Source organism: Condylura cristata, unplaced genomic scaffold, assembly GCF_000260355.1.
Source record: "Condylura cristata isolate star-nosed mole 26May11 unplaced genomic scaffold, ConCri1.0 scaffold00022, whole genome shotgun sequence".
NCBI classification, from domain to species: domain Eukaryota; kingdom Metazoa; phylum Chordata; class Mammalia; order Eulipotyphla; family Talpidae; genus Condylura; species Condylura cristata.
This window is the reverse complement of record NW_004567123.1, coordinates 16,651,016-16,672,994: the sequence shown is the minus strand read 5'-3', so window position 1 is coordinate 16,672,994 and position 21,979 is coordinate 16,651,016. Positions and strand designations below refer to the sequence as shown.

At 39.9% G+C, this 21,979-nt stretch overlaps 1 protein-coding gene across 1 annotated transcript in view; it reads left to right on the top strand.

Moving 5' to 3' along the window:
• Positions 1-21,979, top strand: part of CTNNBL1 (catenin, beta like 1) — a 141,094-nt gene that overhangs the window by 7,876 nt on the left and 111,239 nt on the right. Inside the window, exon 2 of the mRNA XM_004687201.2 lies at positions 21,559-21,747. Coding sequence (XP_004687258.1) covers positions 21,559-21,747 — 189 coding nt within the window. The remainder of the gene's footprint in view (positions 1-21,558; positions 21,748-21,979) is intronic.

Sequence of the window (21,979 nt, the reverse complement as noted above, 5' to 3'; positions counted from 1 at the left end):
TATAGAGCCGTGGACAAGAGGTCGCCACAGAGGCAGGAGCAGCTCTGCCTGTGGGGAGTTGCGAAGGCTTTTCAGAGTAGCTGTTGCCTCGAGAGGCCTCTCTCCATCTGTTCCTTTCTCTTTCAGCTGCTACCACCTTAGTTGAGACTCGTGGTACTTTCTAATAAGTTGTCTTCTAGTTGATCTTTTTATCTTTGTGGATCTCATATCAACTTAGTGAGTGTGGGTTTTTTCCCTTCATAGGCCATCTTTTCCCTGGTCATATACTCACTCCTACCTATTTCAACTCCCTTGGAGATAGATGCTACCAAGATACCTAATTTTGGTGATCATCTTGAGGAAGACTTCCATACCTTTCCACAGTCTCTTACCAGGCGTCATTATTTATATCGGAGATTGAATGACAAGGCGTAATAGGCCAATAGAGAAGTTTTCATATGTTAAAATAATACATTGGAGAATGTGGATGGTTCAGAATAGCTTGCCAGCACTGTGGAGAAAGTAAAGAACATGCCTTTCTAAGTGTGCCCCGTAGACATATTTTAATGTTTTGGGGGTAGTGGGTGAACATAAACAGTGGGTCAGACTGCCTGTGTTTGAATCTCACTTCTGCTGTTTGCCAGTTGGGTGACCTAGGGTCATTAATTAACCTCCTTAAACCTCAAATCTTTACCTTTAAAGTGGAGATTATGTAATGGTGTCTGTCTCAGTCCCCATTGGCTTTTAAATAATCTCCACTTTTTAAAAAAACAGCACTGAATAAGACAGTGTAGGTAGAGCTGTGTACTATTGTGTCTGACACACAGGAAGTGCCCAGTAAGTGTTACCTGTTAATTTTACTAATGTGAAAAACAACACACATATACCAACAAAAGAAAAGGATGTTTCCTCTTGAATTCTACAAAGCTGGCCTCCTTATTCCCAAGGTCATTGCTTGGAGGTTAACATTTAGAATGTTTTATGAAATGAGAACAGTTTATCGCCCACACATGCATAGTATAGAACTACTCTCAGTAGATAAGGCACAGTCCTATTCTACCACAGTTAACAGTCATTGATATCAAAAGTTATGTCATCAATACAGTAATTCTTTTCCTCAGGTCTTTTTAGTATTACTAAGATATCTCAGTTGTCCTCTTTGCTTGTGCCAGGAAGCTCATTTACAACTTCCTTCTTCCCCCCCACCCCCTTTTCCTTGGGTTCCTGAGGCAATGGTTGGTTTGGTTTGCATCTTGATTAACTGTAGAGAACTTGGAATTAGGAGAAAGTGTAGTAGTGTTTTGATATTCCTATTACTTTCTTCAAGGTCAGCTGTTTGGTTATAGTACATGTTTTTTCTTTCTATCCAAAAGCAGAAAATTCCTGTTTGGTATGATTGGGTAAATTATTTTGGGGTCTGGGAATACTGTTACCACTAATTTATATGGAAATATTTTGAGTGTTTCTAGATTCCCAAAATAACCTAATAAATCATACCAAATAGAAATACTACATGTTCAAGGAGTGGTGGGAAAACTGCATTTCAGCTGAGTAGTTTAAAACCATTTTCTTTTTCACAGAGTTCTAGGAGTGACTGATCTGCAGCTTTAGGACTCCAGCTCCATTGTAGGTTGGTAGATATAAGCTGGATCACTTTCATTCTGAGTTCAGTGAAAGATCTAGTAAGACTCCCACTGTGCATTGTCATCTCAACTTATTTTAGATTATCGATTGCCTGTGGGTGGAATTTCTACTTTGGCTCCATCAGCTTCCCTTTGACTACCCTGCAGTGTTCAAATTCAGTGTACAGAGAAAGATTTGACATCAAGCTTGAAGTATTCTTATGCTCCTGTTGTGTCTGCCTATATTCCAAAGGCAGGTATGATTGATTATTGAATGGCTTGTGTTTTTTTTTTTTTTTTTGGTCATGTGTTCATTCTGTTAATACATAAATTTGAGGATTGATTATTACACTTTAGTTTGATGATCCCTCCCCAAATTAAGAGTAACTGAGTTTAAAATTACTTTTGGGCTCTTTAATAGACTAAGACATTAATAATACATCAGTCCTCTTGCTGGTGTACCTGGTCATAATGCTATTATATTTTTTACAACTTAGCATAAAAAGAAGAGAATTGTAGCTACAGTATGTCATGTTATCATTTATCAGCCTCTTTGAACATTAGTGCTCCCATAGGAACTGCTAATAGCTTCTCTTATTAATGATAAGGGAAATTTGAGCATTGACAAAGAAGCTGAAGCATGAAGTGGGAGCAGTGGCCAGGAGGAACTGTTGGGCAGGGAAACAGAGATGCCAAGGACTCAACAGAATGCTGAAAGTCAGCGAGAAAGGACAAGAAAAAAATTACCATTGGTGAATTGTGGGTTGTAGACAAAAGAAATCCATAATGAAGTTCCTTTTTTAAAAAGGTGAAAGCCAGGTGTACTGAATTGTTCTAACTCCTCTTTTATCTGGAGTCTTTGGAAAATGTGGTTTCCTCATAAGCTGATTTTCCAGTTAGCCAGTCTTATAAGTAGAGCCAGTGTACTAGAACAAGAAGGACCTAGCAATAATTTGTTCCGGTCTCCTTTTTTCACAAAAGGGAGAAGCCAGAACAGGGGGAAAGCGACTTGCCTCAGAACTCCGACTTCTTGGTGAGAAGCTACCTAAAGTCCTGCCTGCTGCTCAGCGATAGTGTTCAGAGCAGCACTTTTCCATGCTCATGCGCCCTCCTCCTTTACATATGCAGAATTTGTGATTTTTATCATTTAGTTTGGAGTTCTTCTAAAAGCATACACATGCTTGCCTTTCCCAGTAGGTTGCACTGCTGTGTCAGGGTCACCATTCTAAACACATATTAATTGTGCCCAGATCTTTTGTGATCTTTTGAGATCCTGCTTTAAAACAGGGGAGTGTTAGATTTCCGTTCTCGTGCCTACTTTTAGTAGTTTTTCTCCCTTCTCTTTGGAGAATTACTGTTTCTTTGCAAGGGTTCTATCCAACTGATGCCCCTTCTTGGCTTCTTTTAGTGGTGTCATGAAAAGTTGAGGAGGTTGGATAGAAGAGGCCATACTATTCTTGGTCATTGGACAAACTGTAAAATTTTAGGGCTCTTTTAATAGATATAAATACTAGAAATCATTTTACTGTAACTTCTCATTTTTCTTCTAGCATCTCCGTTCACCACTACCATCTTGGCTACTCATAGACATGTGTTACATATCTCAGAAACATTGGTTGGTTCTTTGCATCTCAGTAATTATTGTTGTGCATGAATAATGAATAATGAGTCTTTTGAGAGAAACTAATAATCACAAGTAGGAATTTACCCTGGCTTTCTGTGGGGTGTCTCTTTCATGGCTTCTTGTCTTTCTAGAAGGGAGCCATTTACCTGTCTGATTGCTTTGGATATAAGATAGTCATATATCCAAAGTCACGCATTCACCAGTCAGTGAAAGCTAGATTGTAGCCCTCGTTGGAGATCCTACATGCTTGTTCCTGACCTGTACATGCCTCTGTCCAGTCCCTGTCTTGTGCTTGGCTCTAGACTCTATCTCGAATTTCCTCTCGTCTTTCTCACTCTTCTCTCTACGTTTATTGCTTACTTACTCATTGCTCGTACACCTGCATGTGTGTAATTTCTCTTAAACCTCGTATGTACATCTATCTGTTCTCTGGCTCCCAAATTCTTTTTCACTCATAAGAATTTTCTCTGGCTTGGATTGGAACTAATCTCATATAATCTTCTTCAGATAGTGGACTCTACCTGCCAAGACCTTTAAGACCCAACTTTTGACTTCATTCCCTCTGAGTATCAACCTTGCCAGCTCATCTGGTTCTCCTATGAAAAACAGTTTGGGCATGATCCTACCCAAGAATGTTTGCAGATTTTCCATTTCTGCACTTTTAAGCATTTGTGTTTTCTGTCTCGGTCTTACCTCCTATTGCTGTTGCCAGGGGTTGGTGAAGAACCAACCAGGGCATTGTGACGCATGCTCATGGTCAGGCTCTGAACCATCCAGATTTTCTAAGGTTAGTAAATTTCATTTGGATCAGTGATCCATAGAAACTTGTGTTCTTTATTCAACAAATATCTATTAAATAGGTACCCAATGCAAGAAGTATACTAGGCACTGGGGATAAAGCGATGATAAGACAGTCATAGTTCCTTTATGGAACTTCAATGCAGAGAGACAAGACAGACAACAAACAAGAAAAGCAAATAAAAATAAACAAGAACACCTAAATAAGCAACTGAAATAATTCAAAGGGGGAAAATGTGCTGATGTATTAGTGATGGGATAGCATCAGAAGGTTCTGGGAAGCGACATTTGAGCTGAGCACTGAAGGATGAAAGATCACAGCAGATGTGGGAATAACAATGTAAGCTCAAGGGAAAAATAGTACAAAAGCTCTAGAGTAGGGACAGGCTTGTCATTGGCAGAATGGCTGAGCACAGATTGTAAGGAGGGGCACTTGAGATCAAAGACTGGGCCGTGACCTGTAGGGAGGAGAGGAAACCCTAAATTTTTAAATTATATGTCAGTCCAGTGGGAAGCTGTTAGGGGTTTAAGCTATGGAGCTACACAATTTGGATTATGTCTTAAATGATTTCTGTGTCTGTGGAATGGAGAAAAGATTCTAGGGGCGCAACCAAACCAGTTAGTTACTGGGGAGGATGGTCTAAGAATTCACCTTGGCTGCAGAGGGCCACAGCTGAAGCTGTGCTCTCCTAGGATAATTGCTTTCCCGCCTAGGTTGTTTTCAGAATCTCCCAGTTCTAAACATTTAATCTGTGCTCTGGCTTAATCAAGAAGCAGCACTCTTCCTGGTGCCAGGCTTGGCACAGAAAATGTGGCATGGTGTCTTTTGTTGAGCACCCTGGCCTGGCGAGAATGAAGAAAGCAGCCCTGGTGGGCCAGGGACAATGCAACTGACCCTCCGCACCTGGTAACTTGTAGGAAGCTTTGGAACCATAAACTTTATGTGCTTCTGCAAAACAGTTGCAGATGGTCTGGACTGATGATTAAATATCACTGCTGTTCTGCCCAGGTCTGCTGTGGCCATCCTCTCCTTGTCTGGTTTTACATTCTGTGGGATAATTAAAGGGGCACAGCCGTTTCTCCTTACTTCCAGGACATCTTTTTTGGTTGGCTTAGGGAGAAATTTCAGTTTTGGCCAGTTGTGTCATAGCCTGCAGTGATCAGTGGTTGTGAATGGCTACTTTTTGTTTTCAAAATAAAAAAATAACAAACTTAAAAAAGTAGTTTTTCTAATGAAAGGGAATAATTGCCTGCCTTTGCTGTCTCTGCAGATTCTCCAGTGTCAGAGTTAGTTGGCAGGGACTTTTTCTCCTGCGTTAGCACACAGAGATCTGAGCGGCCAGAGATAACACAAATTAGCAATGGTACAAGCATATCTGCAGTGGAACAGATTTCCTTCTGACTAGAGCTGCCATTGCTGGGCACCACCCTAATTCTCAATGCATCTCTTACCACTGATGACAGGACTTTCCAGCAAATAAAAGGAATTGCTTAAACGCCACCTGAGCTGGGCAGTTTTTCCAAGGCTTTAGTGTCACAGGTCCTTAGGCTGCTCAGTTTGCCAAGGTAAAGTCTCTGAATATTATATCCCTGGCTCCTCAATAGGGATCCTTCCACCACATACTCCCATAATGAATTTGGGGAAATGAAAATTCTGATTCTTCTGCCTTGGTTAAAGATTTCTTCTTCCATCCCCACAGAACTTATAAGGACACAGAAAGCTCAGTGGGGAAAAAGAGACTGTCTGCCTTCTGGCTGGCATGACTTGTGCCTGTGGTCACACGGGGATTCCATAATGAAGATTGCAAATCACTTTCCATCCTCTTGGAGTTTGTCCCATAATTAGAAGATTAAACATTTTGTTTAAATTGGTGATTTTTCCACTACCTCTGCTATGTGCTTAAAACCACTATTAGAGCAAGATGGAGACCAGCTAACTGTCTGATATTGGGCTTCACGTTCTAGATGTGATTGTCAGCAGGAGGTTGAAAAGTCTTATTTTAATTAAAAAAGCAATTTTTAGCCATGGCTCACCTTGTGCGAGGCAGAGGCACTTATGACATGTGAACTTTTGAGCGCATTAAGTATAGTTTCTTCCAGAAATATGGCACTGAACCTAACAGTAATATTGGAGGTAGGTGTACAGCTGGGCATGAAGCGTTGCCTCTGCGAGAGTGGCAGATTTGTCGTAAATAGAAAGATTGTCTCTGTGTTTGTGGGAGTAGGGGTCATTTACAGGGGTGGCGTGTACCTGATGTGACGTGAATGAAAAGCAGAGGAACATGTAGAAATTGTCATACTTTTTTTTTTTTTTTAAGATTTATTTATTCGTGCATACAGAACTGGGGTACAGGCCAGAAGCTCAGGGGCGGTGAGAGGCTTCACCAGAGACAGAGAGGGGAGCAGAACAGGCAGATCGACGAAGTACACTGCTGAGGGGAGCAGCGGGCGGGTCAGGAGAGGACTGCCACGCCGTGTGGTCACCTCCGGGGCAGGCGGGGATCGAACTCATGTGGAAGTGGCTTTAGCTTCTTAGTGCTATGCTTTAACCCGCTGCACCACCAGGGAGGGCCGAAATTGTCATACTTTTAATAAACTAAACAGTATAATCTCTCTTCTGTTATCCAACCAAAAGAACAAAACAAAGGGCTTAAAACTATGAAGTATTAAAGCCCATCGAGATCCAGGCCCTGAGCTATTTGATTTATATGTTTTTTCATCTTATCCCATTTTTGGAAGTCAGTATTCGTACTTCCATCTTACTGATGAGGAAAGGAAGCTCACAGATATCTGCTAACTTGCCCAAAGACATCCGGGAAGCAGATGGTAGAATCTTCTTCATAGTGGAGGACTCTGGTAGATAAAGGTAACATAAAAAGAGAAATTTTCCCATAGAGAGTAGAATGGTACTTTCATCCTACCTTGTACTGTTCTCCATGCATTGATTACCAATCCTGGGGAGGACCCCACATCCTTCTTACAGTTTCATCTTAGAGTTGCCAGGGACAGTAACACTGTCAAGCACTAGATGGAACATACTCATGTAAAGAGACCTACCAAGTTCATCTCCAGTAGCCTGTGCTGATCCCTGATAGCGCTAGAGGGTGCCTACCCATCCCCCCCACACCTCACCACCTCTTCTTGCACAGACGATGCAGGGCAGTTGGCTTACTACCAGCAGAAGGACCCCGATGTGAAAGCTGGTAGTGTACAGTCTTGATGTACAGTCTTGAACAAAACAAAGAGCACTGGTTGAACCTGAAATAGGGGAAGATGTTCCCATATAAGGTGACACTTCTGGCTTAGGCCTTTTGGACTCTTGGTAAAAGTATTCCAGGTCTGAGACCGAGTCCTATGTGACTGACTGGGGTTGAAATATTGTGCATACATGAGACTGCCTTTCCCAGCTACTCTTCACTAGAATTACTTGAGTATGTCTTTCTCCCAGCTGGACTGCGAGTTCCTCAAGGATAGTCACCAGAGCAATGCCTGCTATATAGTAATGGGAAGTTAAAGTCCCTTGTCTAAAAAACACCAAGAAGGAGGGATGAATGAATGAATGAAGCAATGACTCAGTGATCTGGTGGCCAAATTTTGGTCTCTTTTAGGTATCTTTTTATTTTGAGATTTAAAACTTCTTTCTTGCTGGGGCGAGGGGGGGGGAGACGGGTGGGGGGGCTTGGAAGTGTGTGCGTGCGCATGCATAGATGAAGCTGTGATTTGTAAATGGTAATGGCCCTAGTCATAGGAAGCACTAGATTGGGTGAAATTTGCCTTAAGTAACAATAGCTGACCATCATAAAAGTGCAATTTCATTTCTGTAGTAACTTGAGAGTTGATAGGTTGTCTCTGACTTTAAAGATATAGATTGATTGATCCATTTATTCACCAGAGATTTACTGCAAATCACCTCTGGGTCATAATTGCTGTTTTCTCTTCACCTAGCCTTGTTAGGGGGAAGTAAGATACAACAGTAAGGTTAGTTTTTATTTCTTGTTGGTTGAATATGGCATTTCTAGTTGATTTTTTTCCTCCCTTAGTTAACATTTATTGAGTACTTTTTTCTAAATAGGCCTTCCCACAACTTATCCCACAACGTTCTGAGGCTTTATCCAAGAATAAAACTAAGCTTGAGATAGTGGTGACATGCAAGTAACAGTAAATATCTGACTACTAAAGTCCATTCGTTTCATTGCTCCATGCTCCCCTATTATGGGACTAGTTTAGCATCTGTTTCTCAAGAGTTCTATGTTTGAACAGGCCTGGAACATACATTAGTTTCGAAAATGGAACATAGAGAGCTGCTAAAAGTTCACTTTAGATTAAATAGCCTCAGAAACAGATCTGCAGTAAGCTTAGAAACCAGTTAAAGACAAGCCGACTTCCCAGTCACGGGGATGTAGGTGTAGTGAAGAGCATGGCTTTAGGTCTTTAGATTGACTGGCAATGTTTGAATCCCATCTCAACTATTGTCTGGCTCTTTGACCCTAGGCACTTTTCTAGGAAAGCCACTGAGCCATGCTTTGATCTCTTCTAGAACAGAGAACCGTATTAACTACCTAGCTGGGTTGTATGAGGATTAAAAAGATAATATGAAATGTTTGGTTCCATGTGTATAATCAGCACACAGTTGATGGTAACTCTTCTGCCACTTGGATAATCACTAGGTGAGGAAGCTGTTGGAGAAATTCTTTATGGTTTCTTTAAACCCTGCATTCTCTGACCTCAGTGGCTCCAAAGAAGCTCTTTATGAGATTTATATCTAGCTTTGCTTATTGACACCCATTCTGGCTTACTTATGCAGCTTTATTTATGAGAATGACTAAATTCCCGTGTGTACAGGGTTTTTCAGCCAGTGTACCTCCCTGTTTTTTGGTATGTTTACCAGGATTCTCAAGTTTCTAAGTAATTTCAGTCTGAGACAAGTGAGTAGGATTGATGTCGGCCTGCTTTAACACAGGTGTTATAAACAAGATTAAGAGGTTGTTGAAAAGATATCAGTGGAGCTCTGGGGCTAGCTTTCTGGAGTCATTCTAAATTGACAGCTAATGGGTAGTTTGCCTAGCTGGCTCTCTGAGTTGGTTGTAACTGACTAGAGATTCACCCACAGAGAAAACCTGCTTATGAAAATTCACTTTGCTTCATCAGGAAGTAAAGCTATCGAATCATAATAGTGTCTGTGCATCATGCAAAAACAAAACCAAACACAGTTGCCTTTGCACTGTTTTTAGAAACCCAGTTTTTTTGATACCCAAGCTTACCTAGCTTCAAAGAAAACTTTGAAAGGGTGGGGGGAGGCTGGCTTAACACAAGTGTATTATCCTAGTATTTATTTTTCTATACAAGACTTTATTATTTATCTTAATCCTTGGTAGAATTTCTTGCTGCCTTAAAAGGTGTTATGTGTTTTTGCCTTATATAGTGTTCTAGATACCATTGCTTAGGAAATTGAGTATTCTAAAATGTTCTTAAAGTGAAGTTATCAGTTTAAAATCATTTTGAAATCAACTTTATTATGGCCTCTTGAGAGAGAGTGTGATGGAGATAGAACTTAAGGGAAAAGATGGGTAAGACTTTTACCCAGGCTACCAGGGAATTCTTCTGATCATATTCCATGTGAGCTGGTGGTGAGGATTCTCCCTTTACTCTAGGGAAGGAAATTCTTCTGACTCTTAAGAATAACGCATTTGGGCCCTCCCTGGTGGCACAACAGGTTAGGACCCAGCTGCCGCGTCCGGCTAATCGGAGCCGAGTCCGGCGAGGGACGATGAGGTTAAAGAAAACACAGGACACCAAGGTTCTTCATCCAGGAGTCTCTCTCTTTATTGTCCGTGACCCCCTTTATATATCATTAGGCAGTAAGGGTGGGAGTTTGGAGGAGAAGAGTGGAAATTTACTGAGAAGGAGGTATGGGGGAAGTGAGGAATTTCTCTTATCACACCTCGGCGGGCAACTGCCAGCCGCCTGCACTCCCTATGGCGCCGGTGTCGGCACTCCCTCACGGCCTTTATGGCGCCTCAGGCTGTTAGATAGGATGACCACAAATCTGCGTCCACCTTATCGGTTCAACCATCTGTTGCCATGGTAGCACAGCGGTGGGCGCATTCCTCGGAGTCCCAAGAGCTGGGGCAACCGAGCCACCAACACCCAGCACTGCAAACTGGCCACAGCCGCTTCAGTGTGACTTCGATCCCCGCCCTCGAGGTGACCCACATGGCACAGCAGACTTCTCCTGACCCACCTGCTGTTCCCCTCAACAGTGTACATCATTCATCTGCCTGTTCTGCCTCTCACTCTGTCTCTGGTGAAGCCCCTGAACCTCTGGCTTGTACAACCCAGTTCTGTATGAATAAATACATAAATCTTAAAAAAAAAAAAAGAATAACACATTCACTTTCCTTGACTTTTTTGGAAATGGAGGTATTTTACTAACCTTAGTGGTTCTAGAAACAGTAAAGCCTTTGTGTTGAGGAAAATAAGGTGCATCTGAGAAAGCAGACATGAAACCATCTCTTTTTATTGTTTTTGATGGACTCATCAACAGGCAGGTGTTGAGGCCATAACAACAGATACTTCATTCAAGCTGAGATCAGTAAATCGACACTCAAGAGGTGAAAAGTGTATTATGTAAATAATCATGCTATATTTTCAGACTCTAAACTTTATCCATACTGTTGAAAAAATAATCTTGTTAAAATAAGATATTTGGAGTTAAGTTTCATTTGAATTCTGTCTTTGAAATAAATATTGTAGCTATTGTGTATCAGGCATGTGTGGGTAAATTTTAATAGAGATAATGGTAGTAACTCATGTTCCAGGCTCCTGCCATGAAAGCCTTTAAGGAATTGGTGAGCAACTGTGAATGATTCAGTCTGTATACATGAATAAAAAAATTAGATCTTATAGTCTGGTTCTCACTTATAGGTTCCTAGTCTTCTATGTTGCCTCCCTTCCCTCCCCACCCCAAGAAATCTTCATTTTTCTCTTTTCCTATCTGCTCTACTAGTATATACCCTCCTCCCCAATGTCTTCTGCTTGAAAGAGAAATGCATTTTTGAGTCTCAACTATGACCTCAGAGACACCTTAAAGGAAAAGTAATTAAAGATTTCCTCGCCCCACTTTAGTTTTAATGAAATTGCCTTTGCTAAAGGCAGTATTCCACTGGCTGGAGACTTTCCTGTCCACGTAATTACATGTAGCAGGTGAACCATGTAACTTGCAAAGCCACTGTGTAGATCCGCTGGTTGCTGAGTGTTCTCCATCCTAGCAACCTCGGTGGCATACATTTAGAAAGTACCTAACCTTTATGTCAACCTAAATAATAAAGTAGATTTAATGTATTTGAGCCTTGGTTTAAAACTATAAATAATTTAAATAGTTTTGCATTACTGTAATAATTTGTTAGTGTGTAAAGAGTCAGAGTGGATTAGTGTTAATTGGTAGGTGCTCCAGGGCTCAGTGTGGGCTCCTGAAATGATCTGGAGGAGAGGAAGTCTCCACACAGACATAGACACTAAATTCTTTTGGGTTACTGAAATTCCAAATAGACAAGGAACAACTACAGAAAAGAACCTCATCTGGTTCAAGGGCATGGACAGAAAAGTTGTAGAAGAGATTTCAATTGTTAGTTGAAAGATGGTGCATATTATGCCTTGGGGGCAATAATTTCTGAGGCTGTGACTGCAGGAAGGTGTCTATAGGTTGTGTACACTGCTCCTGCAAAAATGCTGGAGTTCAGATCTAATTCTCTGACTTGGTTAAGTAACAAGGCTCAAGTCTTGTTACTTAAGTTGTAGTTTACTCATCTATAAGTTGTGAGGTTGTACTGACAGTCTATGACTCTTGAGTTTTACCATGTTTACCCTCTAACTAGCATCAGGTACCACCTTTAGAACATTTACTAGGCTTATGTAAAATATAGCCCATGGTGGCAAAAGGGACTAAATATGTATGTGCCAAACAGATGAATTCTGGCTGTAGTCACCCTAAGGATCCAGGGTTTTCTGAGACTATAAATACATTGGGTACATTTACTACTAGTAAATTAGGACTCCTAGATAACTCATTGGTTAGTTGTCCTCTCCATTTACCTATCTGATTAAACTGCATAGGCTAAATGCTTGCTACCTGTAAACTAAGCCTGATAGGTGCTGAGATATTAGGACCAAGTATCATATCCCAGAATTCTACCATTGAGGACCTAGCTCATGATTTAGTAGAGGAGATGGAAACTTAACAAATGCATGTGCTGTATGCTCATAAGGACATGAGACACTGCCTCTAAAGGTCAGAGGTCTGCTGGATTATTTGAAGGACACTTGAAGAACGAACCCTTTGAATTGGCACTTAAAGCCAAGTAAGATTTATCAGGCTGGAATGAAAGGGGGAGAGGGGGTGATCATGCCATTTGTGGCAGCTCTGGTGTGTTTACCTGATTTCAGGATATCATTTAAATAACAGAAGGCGATCCTGGGTTTCTCTCCAGTCTTTGGACTCCTTCATGGGTTTTTTCCAAACTCTGTACTCTCACGTTATTAGATGAGATTGCCTAGATAATTATCATTACTTAGATTGTAATGTCTCTTTCAAAGTGTAGTGGCTAACTCAGTGCTCTGAGATGGTAGCTAAATTGGATGTTAGGTTTCTAATTGTGCCCTATCAATATGCAGTAGTTTTTAAAAATTAAAGTTGGTCATCCTGTTGCCACACTGAATTTGAGATAGTATTACTAAAATCCTTAGCTCTTTTCTGAGTTGTTTTTTTTTTAAGATTTATTTATTCCATGGGGATTACAATTGAGATGAAAAAAATGTACAAAATGATGTAAAAATGAACTATTATATTATAAAAAAAGATTTATTTATTTATGCATACAGAGCTGGGGCACAAGCCAGAGGTGTAGGGGCGGTGAGAGGCTTCACCAGAGACAGAGCAGGGAGCAGAACAGGCAGATTGATGAAGCGCACTGCTGAGGGGAGCAGCGCGCAGGTCAGGAGAGGTCGGTCTGCTGCACCATGTGGTCACCTCCGGGAAGGGCGGGGGTCGAACTCATGCTAAAGTGGCTTTAGCTTCTCAGTGCTGTGCTTTAACCTGCTGCGCCACCAGGGAAGGCCCCTTTTCTGGATATTTTAAAAGTTCATTTATTTACTTGCTATTTTCAACTTAAAAGATTCTACATGCTTATTATACTCTTGATTCAACCAGTGGTGGCTCCTACCTTTTGTACTACCATTCACCCACATTTCTTTCTTTATCCACATGACTAACTTTGCGAAGATCTTGATGTAAAGTGACCTGTATTTATTGTGGGCCCTTAGCCTTAAAGAGCAGTTACAGTATTAAGGGATGACAGCCAACTGAACATGCTTAGTTTTACATGATTCTTGCTTGCTTTTAGTGGTTGGCCCTTCCCCCTCCTTTTCCTTAAGCATGTACATTATTTGGCTCAATTTACTTCAGTTCTTCTTTTAAGAATTCAAATCTTATAAATAATAGTCTCCCTGTATCCACCCCTAATCCCATTCCATTGTGAGTCCCTCACTAATCCAGTTTGTTCATTATCCTTCTCAGGGTATTCAAAATTTGGTGATTATTATCCTCATGAATGCTTTTTACTGTTACTACATATGGATGCTTCCATTGATTGTTGGAATTTTCTTCTTTTATATGCACCAGTGACTATTCTTTAAATATCTCCCCTTGTATGCTTGTCTGAGAATTTCTCTGTTGTATATACCTAGGAGGACCTGCTGGTATGCTCATAGAAGATATGCATCTTCAGTATAATTATGTATTGCTAGTTGCCTATATATTTCCTTGCATTCCTGTCTGCAAGTTTTAATAGTTCCTGTTCTCCACATCTTCACCAAAGTTAGTGTTGCCAGGTCTGTGCCAGTGCGATGTTGTTTCCTGGTTTTCTATGCATTTTCCTGATTTCTAATGAGATCAGGACCCATGTTGTACACACTTGCAATATACTCAGTATTTTTTCTTTTGTGATCACAAATGTGAATATTTATGCCAAAAGCTGATTTTAAGTATTTCTAAAAGTTTATTTACATATAGGAGTTTGCAATTAATAATCATTAAGAGAAGATGTTTTTGTTTCCAAATGCTGTACTTTTATTTTATCTAAGCTTACTATTCTTATCCTACTAAAGACAGTCCTCTGAAGTACCAAAGCAAGGGCAGAGCATTTTTATAAAAGGGAGCTCTGGTAAGTCAGGTGCTTATCTATGGTCACATGACTTAAACAAATCACTGGAACCCAGAGTTTTCTGATTATTGTTCTGTTCTTTGCATTGTACTGTTACTTCTTTTAGATCAGTGCAGTTCTGAAGTTATTGTTAGATTGAAGTCTCACAGTCCTTTCAGTACCCAGTAGAGTGACATGCAAGTTCTATTAGCTCAGTAAACACTTCTGAATGAATGAATGAAAGACGAAGGTTCTCTGTAGCTGACAAAGCATTCATTATAAGTCAGCTAAAGCGGAGGTAGTTTACCTTCCAATGATTTTACAAGTATCTGCCTCTGTTAGCCTTGATAAAAAAAGAAACTGAATCAACATTCAGCTTTCTGATGCAGCTGCAGAATTAATCAGAGAAGATGTCAAAGTAAATCATGGTTACTAAAGTGTAGTTTGCATTTCTGAAAAAGAAATCTACACACCCTTGGGAGGTGAAATGAATATATATATATATATATATATATATATATTCAAGCTTTAATAAGGAGTAAAAATTTTTTGGCAAGAAAAATTGATAAAGCAGAATCTTCTTAAAGTAGTCATTTAAATTTTATTTTGTCAGCCAGTCAGATTATAAATCATAAGTGATATTTTTGGTGACTTTGTATTTTGATATATTGATATTCTTTTCCTCTCATTGTGGACATTTGTCTGTCCTACATTTTCCAGTAATTACTGTGGTCTCAGTGCTTGCACTTTTTTAATTTGAAATTAAGTAAATGAGGGGTCTGTTTTATATTTCCAGTGAGGTTGTTTTGAAATTTTGAATTTTTGGTGCTGTTTTCCCCCCTGAAAAGTAGTACATTGTCATAATTGACTAATTTTTACAAAAACTTTATGTGTTAAAAAAAACTTTATGTCTTAATTGACTAATTTTCACAAAAACTTTATGTCTTATATAATTATGAGAATTTGGAATTTTCATTCAGATACTTCTTCAAAATATGATATGATGATAATTCATTACACTGGTATAGCACTTGTTAGTTGACCAAGTGCTCCTTTGTAGTGTTTCATTAATCATCACATTCATTTGAGAGGGGTAGAAAATTCTGACTCTGATGATTTTAATCCCTAATTATGAACTTTGGCTGTTGGTAGTTGCAGCATTAGAGATTGTGAGCTTTTTCAGTTCTGGTGCCTTAAGCAAATTTGCAAGGGAGCCCTGATGTTAACTTTGGCAGGTTTCATGCCTGCAAATATTGATTGAGCCAGAAGTCCTAGTTGTAAAATGTCACCAGTGAATGTGCAGCCGGCAAAGGCAAGGGAAAACTCATTACTGCAGCTCATCTGTAACTTCTGGGTCAGGCCACTCACTACCATCTGGTAAAAATGAATGTTTGAAAACTCCCTTTTATTCTGACAAAATGTGTAATCAGGCGAGGTTAACAGCAGATGATTTCTGAGCATTTCAGATTGGTTAGACCAGTCCATCCACAAGCTTGGGTATGTCACATTCTGTATGATTAATTATCTTAAGAGTACAAGAAAACTTTAAAATTATGAAATCTCAAAATAATGGTAGGAAGGAATTTAACTATATTTATACCTCCCTGACTGCCCTGTGTTAACATTCTTCCCTGCCCTCCCTTCTTTTCCCTGGCCCCCCTAACCCCTATTTTGAAAGTGTTTATTCTAGAAAAAAAAAAAAAGGCAGTGAGAGAGGAAATAAATGGTCCAGTCGGTCCAGTCGGTGTAAGAAAGACACTAAACATGTTTCATATTGCTTTAAGGACAAGTATTAGGGACCACGGAAGAATAGTGTGAATTGAAAGATTGTGCTTCAATTTAATGAACTCTGAGTGAGCCAAAAATGGAGGAGGTACTTTAAAATGAGGTAAACTGGTTCATAGAGGTGTTAGGAAAGCTCCAGCTTATGCTTAACAGAGAAGATTTAAAGAGGATTCAACCTCAGGTAGGTGGCTTCCTGAATTTGGTCTGTTTGTAATATCTTACTGTGAGAATTTGCAAACCCAGACATACATGAACATTTTCCTCTCTCGAGCCCTTGTATGAGGGGTTAATGTTATCATTATGTCTTTTCTCCATTATCAGATATTAAAAACTACAGGACGTGCTCACAGACATTTTGACATTAAACAAGGGGTCTTCATTTTGAAATCTACAATGGTCAGTGCCCTTTCCCACCTTCAGGTTCTTTGACTTTAAATCAGGGAACATCAGAGAGAGTTAGGAAGCTGCATGCATAGGGTCTGTTATGTGCCAACCTCTGTTCAGCACTGTGGAAACATTGGCATTTGTGTGCATACATATAGATAAATGTTCATGTGAAAGTAGGTAGTTTTCCTAATTTATAGATTGAAAAGACGCAGCCTTTAACAGGGAAGATAGGTTTTTCTAAGACTGCCGAGTGCAGGAACCAAGCTATGGAACGTAGCTGTGCTCACCACAGTACCCCCAGGAGACTCCAACACGCAGTCTTCAGACAGTGTCACCACTGCAAACATGGGAATGTCCAGACCTGTGTGATCTGGGATCAGAAGCCTGTTCCTACTGGTGAACTTCAGTTATAACCCTCTTGCCTAAAACAGTAGCTATTCTGTGTTCTTATATATATATTTTTTAAGATTTATTTGTACATATAGAACTGGCGTACAGGCCAGAGGCTCAGGGGTGCAAGAGGCTTCACCAGAGACAGAGTGGGGAGCAGAACAGGCAGATCGATGAAGTACACTGCTGAGGGGAGCAGCTCTGTGTTCTTATATTTTAATAGTATTATTTACTTACTGATGATTTCTTCAACATCCTCTTTATTTTTTCCCCCAACCAATTTTGAGCTAGTATGATGAAGGAAAAAACATTGTCTTGAGAGTAGAGGCCTTTTATTATTTAGTCCACCACAGACCAATTGTTTAAATAGTGGATTTGTATTCCCCTATTTCTATAAATAGAGGGGTAAGTCTAGAATATCTTTTTCTTTCAGAGCAAATTTCTGACTCTTATTTGATATTTAAGAAATAGCATTTGGTACCCCCATTTTGAGGACTCTTCTGAATTTATATGAGCATCTTGATGCTAGGTGAAGAATTCCTAATTTATTGTAAGGTTATAAAAAGTTTTTTTTTTTTACTTTTTCTATTGCCTTAATCAAATTGAACAGATATTTTCTTCCATTAATGTGAAAGTTCCATTTATAAAAATTTACCCTGCTTTTTCAGCTAGATGACTTGAAACGTTCAGTTCTGTTCAGTGTGTGCCTCCCCCACCCCTCATACACACATGCTCACTGTTACATCTTGGTACAAATGTACTCTTTACATTAATAATTACACTGTGTGTTTTCATAATTTATCATAATGATAGCATTATTGCTTATTATAGAAGCCCCCTTCCCCCTCCCCCCCCAAAGTCTAATTGAGGTTGAGACAGACCATAAATGCGATAATATAGATTGCATGCTAAGAGGAAATGGAGTTGGTTTCATAGTGGAGTTTTAATTTAGGATTCGTTCTGGTAATGTAGCCTCTTCCTATGGTACATTACTTTGAGCCCAATATAACTGCATGTTCCCACAGCCCCTCATTATAGCTACAGCTTCTCACTGCTTTTTAATTAAAAAAAAAAGGGGGGAGAGAGAGAGAAAAGTGAAACCTAAAGCTTAGGTTGAATATTGTCTGGGTATGTGGGGAGTATCCTAGGCAGATTGCTTATTTAATGTTTTAACTCTTTCAAAGCTTTCATACAGATGTCTTGATTTCTTTTTCCAGGGGGATGGATGAAGCATATGTATTTATAGTCATCCATCATACACATAGAGATAGACACGCACACATCGCACATACCAGGCTTGAAGATTTTTGGAAAATAAAGGCATCTTATAGACGGAATCTTGATGCTTACTGTAAGCTTTGAGCAAGTGGGAATCCTTTATATATCCTAGAAAGTCTACCAGATGTGTTGCTGGGTGGTGGCAAATGCTTAGTGAGCATTTACACTTCTTAATGCCGTTGGGAGTAAAGCAGGGAACGTAGAAATTGTACCAGTCCTTAACGACTGGTGCTCTGGTACATCAGAAGTTAATCATTTTTGTCTTTAGTCCTGCGGGCAGCAGAAGCAGAGAAATGACTTTATTAAAAACAGTTTCTTTTGTCATTCCTTCATCCTGAAGGATTCCAAACATCTTTCAGATACCAAAACAAATGAATCTCCAGAGGTGACTCCAGAGACTGGTTTAAGCTTCTTGGGATTGGTTGTGTAAGATCAAGGACATTCAGACCTGAGCTGTTGACCTGTGACAGGCTGTGAGGGGTACTTTTCCTTTCTGGATCCACCCTTTGTTCTTCTGTGCTGAAATCACTTTGACAGCTTCTCCCTACTTACATATTTTTGCTTTGTTTTGAATAACTGATCACTCTCACAGTGTACATTCTTGGAGTTTATTTCTGTGTCAGGATGTTCACAATTTTTAGTGAAAATCTTTCACTGACAGTCAAGTCTTTAATTTTATATGAATACATTTCATTCAGTGTTGCTGGAAAAACAGTTCATTTTGCTGTCTCACGGACCAGCAACCACAGATGAAAGTCCCTGGACTGGTACTATCTAATATGGTTGTCACTTGCCTCAAGTGGCTGTTGGGCACATGGAATAGGGCGAATCTGTGTTGAGAAACACTGGAGATGTTAGGTGTGTGCCAAACTCTGAAGACACAGTGTGGGGGGAAGAATGTAAAATAGGCATCAGTAATTTTTTATATTAATTTCATATTTGAATACAATATAGTGGATATATTAGGTTACATAAACTATATCATTAAAATTAACTTTACCTGTTTCTTTTTTTAAATTTAGCTACTAAAACTCTATCAATGTCTTGTGTCTTATTGTGATTGAATAGCTACTGTCCTAGACTTGTTAAACCCTTGGTAGCAAAGAAGTATCTTCTTATTTACATTTACATCCCCAGTTCCCAACACAGTGCCTCGTGCATAATTGCCACTTAGTGAGTATTTGTTGAAGGGATAAATTCTAAGCTTTATTATTCAGAGTAGTAAGACTTCAGAAATGAGTAGAAACTTCTCTATTTGGAGTGTTAGTATGTAAAAGGGAGTTAATGGTTAGAAGTAAAGAGCAGACATTCTTAAAATTTTGCCTTGTGAGAGAAACATGTTGGAATGAAATATACCGAGGTCTTGGAAGGTATATCCACTGTTGGAGAGGAGTAGGAGCTGTTAAGTTGGTAAATGAGTTCCGTGTGCTCTGCCACAGAGTTGTCAGAAGAGGAGCCAAAGCTGAAAAGGAAAGAGTTGGGGAAAAAGGTGAACCTAGAGGCTGCCTTTTTAAGGATGTTTTGCTTAGACCTTAATAAAGGTTAATTAAAGCTACTCTTGTCTCAGGAATTCATCCTGACCCTGGTCTTCCTTTAGACATTGCCCTGCTGGAAGCCTGGGGACTTCTGCTGGGTAGCTGATTACTTGATGATCATTTAAGCCTTGGAATTCTCGATTTTTTTCAGGCAGTGGTTTAATAAATATTATTTTAACTTGGCCATAGTCTTGTAGGATTGAGGTTCACAGCTATGTGCTTTCCTGAAAGTCCCTCAGATCTGTTGTATCTAGAATCCTAGAATCTTGGTAACTTAGCAAACTTCCCAGAGGTCAGGTTCAACTTTTAGAAGAAAGCATCATGTCATCTTTGCAGAGTTTGTTAAAGGATCTCAGGTATTCTATGTCCCTCTTTATAAAGTAGAATGTTAACTGCTTCTATTCCCCAGACATGTGGTGAAGATTAAAAAGGGTCTTTTTAGTTCTGAAGAAAGAAAAACTGCTTTCAGTGGACATTATTAGAGAGAAAATGAGATTCCTCCCTCTAATTTGTTTTGAAGATACAGATTGGAAGATGTGCTGAAAGGGACAATGGCATTGTTTGCATTTCTTAACGTGGCAGATTCTGGCTTTCTCCTTTTAAATGCCGGCCACTGCCTTTTCTTCTCTGCCCTCAGAAGTAAACAATCCAAAAATCTTCTCTGTGGAGAACTAAGATCTCATGCCTTGACTTGGCTGCTGCAGCAGGCTCATGCTAATCAGAATCTCAGCATGACTTGTTTTATGAGCCTGAAAGAATTAGTACTCTGAGGGGACTGAAGTTGCTTACCTGCTGGGGACTACAGAGCTCTACTCTGAAGCCTGACCCCATTTAGGATCAGTCTACCTCCCTTCTCATGTGAAAACTGCTACTTCTTTTTTCTTAGTGTGTGATTACTGACATGTAACCCTTTGCCCTCCCTTTCTTCTCACCTCCTTCACTCCCTCCTTCCTACTTCCTTCCCTCTCCCTCTTTCTTTTCCTCTCCCCCCTCCCTTTTTTTTCAGAATTGTGAATATATGAAATTTTTATTATTCCAGGGAGATTAAGAACAGGTTGAAAAATAATTAGTGGTATCCCACAAACTAGATTGCCTAATGTGAATAGTCTAAACAATGTCATGTGTTCATATTTACAGAAACACTTTGGTATGTGTTCACTTGCAGATGAAGAAACTAAGACTCAGATGTTCAGTGACAAGCCAAAGTTGCACCAGTAGCAACCTGAGCTGAGTGGAAACATTGGACCTTTGGTGTCTGCTACAGTGCTTTCTCCACTGCTCTGAAACCTATCGCTGTAGGGCCGTGTTTTGTTCTAAAGTGGTAAAAAGTAACTGTGAGAACTCCTTAGTGGATTATAGTGTCAGGCAAAGTGAGGTACTAAGAGTCAGGTGGAAAGAGCTCTGGAGGAGTCAGGAAATGCCAATTATAGTGTCTGTGCTGCTGGTGATATTGTGACCTTGGGTCAGACTTGACCTATGGGCCTTGCTCTGGGACTCTGTAAAGGAATTTGGAGTGCAGTGGACCTTGTAAGTTACATGTGTAATATTCTCTGAACTACTTGTGTATGTGATTGTAATCATTCTTAGACATAAATTAAAACCAGCTGCTAAGGGATTGGTGTTGGGGATTGTATCCTAGCTGGTAAATTGAGCCAACCCAGTTGTTCCCACCTCATAGTAGCTTTGTTCCCTGTAATTTCTGTATATGCAGCCTTGTATGAAGTGGCAAAACTTTGCATATTGAATAAAATTCTGTGAATAGAAGCCCTGTGAGTGTTGAATCATTTATTTATAGGACCATTGAGGGTCTGAAAAATAACCACTTAGAATGTTACTCTATTTTGTGGGAGCCATTGTATGCTTTGGTGCTTTTCATTTGGGGAATCCTGGAAAGCTTTTTGAATATTTGCTGTCTATGCTTTTCTACATCTTTTTCTTCTCTAAAATTGCGCTTTTTCTCCTAGCCCAACAGGGGCACAAAACGTCCCCGGGATGATGAAGAGGAGGAGCTGAAAATGCGTAGAAGACAAGCTGGTACTCGAGAACGTGGCCGTTATCGGGAAGAGGAAATGAATGTGGTAGAAGAAGCAGATGATGACAAAAAAAGGCTGCTGCAGATCATTGACAGAGAGGGTGAGGAGGAAGAGGAAGAGGTATGGTGACCAGGGTCTGCGGGTCGTGAGGCTGGCCTAGATCCAGTGCAGGTGGAGTTTCATTTTAGACCAAATATTTGATTTCTCTGAATTTCCCAGCTTCACCTGTACAATGGGGCTAAGAATACCAATTTCACAGTGTTGTCATGAAGTTTAAGTGAGATATTAAGAGTTGGCGAAGCATTTACAAAGTATAAGAAAGATTATAGGAAGAGTTTTTATAATTTTTTGA